Source organism: Galendromus occidentalis, unplaced genomic scaffold (genome assembly GCF_000255335.2).
Source record: "Galendromus occidentalis unplaced genomic scaffold, Mocc_1.1 scf7180000076759, whole genome shotgun sequence".
Taxonomy (NCBI): domain Eukaryota; kingdom Metazoa; phylum Arthropoda; class Arachnida; order Mesostigmata; family Phytoseiidae; genus Galendromus; species Galendromus occidentalis.
Window position 1 is genome coordinate 1 of NW_003804748.1, and position 5,181 is coordinate 5,181.

At 53.0% G+C, this 5,181-nt stretch overlaps 1 protein-coding gene across 1 annotated transcript; it reads left to right on the forward strand.

Moving 5' to 3' along the window:
- Positions 1-308: 308 nt before the first annotated feature.
- LOC108863719 (uncharacterized) lies at positions 309-4,732 on the forward strand (the record flags this gene model as incomplete). Its single annotated transcript, XM_029110560.1, is given in 3 exon segments — positions 309-1,271; positions 1,273-2,212; positions 2,859-4,732. Coding segments are annotated over 3 exon segments (3,777 nt in total), but the record flags the coding sequence as incomplete, so codon positions are not given.
- Positions 4,733-5,181: the final 449 nt, after the last annotated feature.

Genomic DNA, 5,181 nt, shown 5'->3' on the forward strand with positions numbered 1-5,181 from the left:
TTTCGTTCGCCGGGCACTTTCCGGAGCCTGTCTGCATATTCTGCGCTAGTAATCACTCCAGCTCCAGGTGTCCGAAAGCTATGTCGGCAGAGGAAAGGCGTAGAATGCTAGATGAGCAAAATGCGTGTCTGAGATGCCTCAGGAAAAACCATAATAGCAAAAAATGTAGAGCACATGTGAGCAACTGCGCGAGGTGCAAGGGCAGGCACCATACTCTAGTTTGAGTGTCTTCTCCGGCATCGTCAAAGAACCCCCCGACTTCGGCCTCAAATAGCGTCTCGTGTAATTGCCAACCGGTGTCCTCACAGGATCCGGAGTCTCTCTTGCAAACGGCCTACATCTGGGTCGAAAACAACGGTAAAAGAATAATCTGTCGGGCGATCTTAGACCCGGGCTCTCAACGATCTTTCTTGTCCAATCAAGTAGTCAAGCGACTCGGCGCGAAACCGGGCGGTAACGTCTCGTTGCGGGTACATGGAGTCGCAGGCGGGGTCTCTCAAGAGTTAGACCTGAACACCGTGCGGCTCACGGTCAGGAGTCGCTTCTCAGGTCGTAGCACGACTATCGGCTGCCTGGCTGTACCTGCAGTAATTAAGGGCATCCTTCCCAGAGCTGAGTTCCCACAGTTGGATCTTCAATGGGCGGATGTTAAGCAACCGGGGTTTCCCGAGGTCATCGAGGTCCTAATTGGAGCTGACGCTCTCCCCTCGATTTATGATGGAATGTATCGGAGGGTAGGGCATCTTACCGCATCGCCTACCATTTTCGGTTGGGTGTTGTGGGGGAGCGATCGAGCAAACGCAGTTGGCAGCTCGGTTACCACGTCGCTAGCCTGCGTTCTTCCCAGCGACGGCCACGTCGATCCCGCGGCATCGCCGCTTTCGTCCAAGACCAAACGAGACAACTTCGATTTTCTTTGGGATACAGAGTTCCTCGGCGTGGAGCACTCAACTCCCGACGAGGACAAAAATTCTTTGGAGCCCATGGAAACCTTTTTCAAGGAGTCGATAAAAACCACCCCCGAAGGCAGATTCATAGTTTCCCTCCCTTTTAGAGAAAACATTCACACCCTGGGGGATAATCAGAAACTAGCGTATTCCCGTCTCATGGGTCTCCTCAAGTCTCTAAAAAAGAATCCGAAAGTTCTCAAAGCAGTAGATGACGAGATATCTAAACTGGTCAAGTCAGGCTACGTCGAACCCGCAGCTCCGAGAAAACCCGGAGAAATGGCTTACTACCTACCGATTCTTGCGGTAGCAAAAAAACCCTCGGCTCGCAGGAACAAAGATTCGTTTGGTTAAGGACGGAGGCGCGCGGTCTGCGGACGCGGCGTCTCTCAATGACGTGTTGGAGAAAGGCCCGAATTATTTACCTGATTTGTTAGCCGTATTCCTCCAATTCCGACGAAAGCCTATAGCGATCGTCGCGGATATAAAAGCTGCATTTAACCAATTTCTGATCAATGAGAAACACTGTACCTTCCTAAGGTTCTATTGGCCGCTCGGCGTGTCTCAAAACGACGGCACCCCGGTTCAGGAATTCTGGGCAACAGTCCTGGATTTCGGTTTGGTGTGCAGTCCTTGGCTGCACTGCGCCGGCGTAAGGCATCACCTCGATCTCCAGCGAGCCAAGCGCCCAGATCTGGCGGAGCTCCTAGACGAACTTAAATCGACTTTCTACGTCAATGATTTCGCCTGCGGTAGCTACTCGATTGACGAGGCCAAGCAGACGGTGGAGACTCTCATACAGGTCTTTAAAGAAGGTGGGTTTCCCCTCGGAAAGTGGAAAACTAACATTCCGGAGTTAGCGGAGTTCATAGGACGGGCGACCAAAGACGATAACCCGGAAATTCTGTGTCAGGAGACCAATTCCAAATTTCTGGGGGTCTCCTGGAATCAGGTCTCAGACACCCTGTTCATCGACACTTCCGAGGTCGAGGGGTTTCTGAGCAAGGGCCCACATACGAAGAGAAATCTTCTCAGGGGTTTGAGTCAGATTTACGATCCCCCAGGCCTTCTGGCTTGCGTGTCCATAAATTTCAAAACGCTCACGCAGGTTTTGTGGTCCAAGAAATTCGACTGGGATACGAAACTGGAAGGAGAAGTCCTGACGGACTATCTCTCTGCTGTGGAGAAACTCAGCGTGGCGCCGCTAATTCAGATCTCCCGCCCCATGTTCGGCTACGAGCCGTCGCGAGAGCGTCAAGGGAACTGCATGTCTTCGCGGACTCGTCGCTCAAGGCGTACGGAGCGGTCGCCTATCTCAAGGAGATTCCCACAGATTCATCGCCAGCCGCGGTGTCGTTCCTTATGGCGAAAGCCAGAGCATGCCCTTTAAAAGGCAGGTGGACGATTCATCGCCTAGAACTCATGGCTGCACTCATTGCAGCGAGACTAGCGCGGCGCATCTCGGAAACCATCGTCGAGGGTGTTGTTGGGAATCCGTGAGGATCCTGAGCGTTGGCTCACTGAGAAGGTGCTCAATCAGTAGGAGTCCACGGTCCAAGAGTCTAGAGTTGATTCGGCACAGGGTTCAGATGATCTCCGAGGGGCGAGGTCTCGTAGGGAAGATGCTCTCAGGAATGAGGACGCAGGGTTTGCGTGTGACAGAAGAATCTGTGTCTGATGTTTATTTCAGTGTGGTTTATATACTAGTACAGCTCCATAGACTTGTCCAGGAAGGACTGGTTCCGTAAATATAATTGGCACATAGATCAGACTATGTTGTGACAGTAAACATTAACATTCAGGGTATTGGAAAGTTAACTTGGTGTAATTATCGTAAACACTGACTTCGAGAAAATTCCAGACAGTAATTTATGGAAAGGCAATCATCTATCGATGGTAATTTTCCAACAGGTGTCTCTAAAGTGTATCTTTATTCCGACAATTCCTCGGTGTTGGGTTGGTTGAGAGATTCGCCGGAACGCTGGAAACCGTTCGTAGCCAACCGAATTCGTGAAATTCGATCTATCACCCACCCGAGCTCGTTCAGCTATGTGCGGTCGGAAGACAATCCGGCAGATTTATTGAGCAGGGGATCTCCACTGGACACCCCGGAGCTGCGCCGTTTCTGGCTCTCCGGGCCGTCATGGCTTTCCATTCAGTCGAGTCCGCCGACACATTCGCTCAATGCGAGTATCGACCGCGAGACCCCGGACATGCTCAGAGAGAAGAGAGCGGAGATCTGTGCTGCGGCGGCTGTTACAGTGGATCCGGTCTCGGATCTGTTTCGTAAACAACTCTCTTCGTGGGGAAAGACGGTTCGGGTGACGGCGTACATCAAAAGATGGCTGTCGCGCGTGCGGGACAAACGGAAACAAGAAGATCTCACGATCTCCTCACAGGAATTCGCGGAAGCGGAGTCGTCTCTTCTGAGACACATCCAATTAAGTCATTTCCGGGCAGAATTGGAATCGGGTGGAAGGTTAGCAGCGAAATCGAACGCGCTCTCGAATCTCGCACCGTTTGTCGACGAAGACGGCTTCTTGAAATGTCGCACTCGTTTGGAGAAAGCGACGCACATTGACTATCAAGTCAAGTTCCCGATTCTCTTGCCAGGAAATGACTTCCTAGTACAATTACTGGTCAGGCACATTCACGAAGGTCCCTGCCTACATTCGGGCGGCGTCGCTGCTGTATTACACCACCTTCAATCTAGATTCTTCGTAACCGGGGCTAGGCGGATTGCTAATAAGGCCACTCATGGCTGTAAAGTCTGCGTCCGGTTCAAAGCGAAGGCGGCACAGGAACCGATGCCCCCCCTCCCGCATTTTCGCGTGGATCAATGTCCTCCCTTTTTCGTAACAGGGGTGGACCATGCGGGTCCTCTCTACATAAAGACTATAGATGGCTCGAAGGTAAAGGCGTATATCCTCCTGTTCACCTGCGCGGTGACTCGGGCTCTAAGATCGGAACTGGTGGCGGACCTCAGCTCGTACGAATTTCTCTTGGCGCTACGTCGCTTCATAAGCCGCAACCCATCGGTATCCCGGCTCGTGTCGGATAACGCGCGCACCTTCCTCCGGGCCGAAAAGGAGCTTGATGCAGTTTTCGAGCATCGTAAGCACCCGGCCACCCAGGATCTCTTGTCCAGGAAAAAGTTGGTGTGGACTCACTCCACGGAAAAGGCCCCCTGGACCGGAGCCTTTTGGGAACGACTCGTTCAGGTGGTCAAAAGACCCCTGCGCAAAATTCTGGGATCGCGCTGCTTACCATTCAGAGAACTGGAAACCGTACTGATGGAAATTGAAAAAATGGTCAATGATCGACCGATTTCGGCGGTCGTAGTCGACCCTAGCGAGCCGCGAGCGCTGTCGCCGTCGGACCTGTTGTACGGGTATGCCTCTCAGCCGGCTCTACCGGACATGAAACGGGTAGCAGACACAGTGCGGTCGGCGAACGCGATAGTGTTTTCAGAGCGCTGGAAAAATCAGCAGGCAGCTCTGCGCGGCTTCTGGAAACAATTCCACAATGACTACCTCCAGTATCTCAGGTCCGCGCACTACCGGAAAAATGAGGACAGCCGGCCTATTCAGCCGGGCGACGTATGTCTGCTGCACTCAGCCGACGCCTCCCGTGCTTTCTTGGCCGCTCTGCGTAGTCCTAGGAGGTTTTTCGGCGGGCAGGGTACCGACGGTCGTCGGAGGTCTTGTTTAGTCAAAACAGCATCAGGCCAAGTCTTCAGACGTCCCATACAATCATTGTACCCTCTCGAGGTTCGACAGTTCTAGTTAACTCTCTCCCTACGTTAAAAATATCGCAATTTTCTCTCACCTATCGGGGGTAGCTGGTCCACCCAGGGGTGGTGTTTCCGCTCGCCGACGATCGGCCCAACGCTTCAAGTACACCCACGAGCGTTCTCAACGCTGCGGCGGGATCACTCTCGTACCGAATGTTTCGGGACGCCTCCTGCGCCCACCTCCGGTCTGCGGGCCTCAGGGCCCCCCACACCACGTAACTAAAGCGGTCCTGCTCCGCCTCGTCTAAGTTCGATATTTCCGGGACGAAACACCGTGCCCAACACCACCAGATAGCTCGAGGACTGTTTTCGCGACAACAATAACGAGGCATCACCGTTCACAGCGAAAGAAGAACCGCGAATGTCCCTGCCCTGTAAGTTCGCGCGGTTGCTCGATTTGCTCTGTGCCGGTTAGACTTATGTATATCATGTTACCAACAT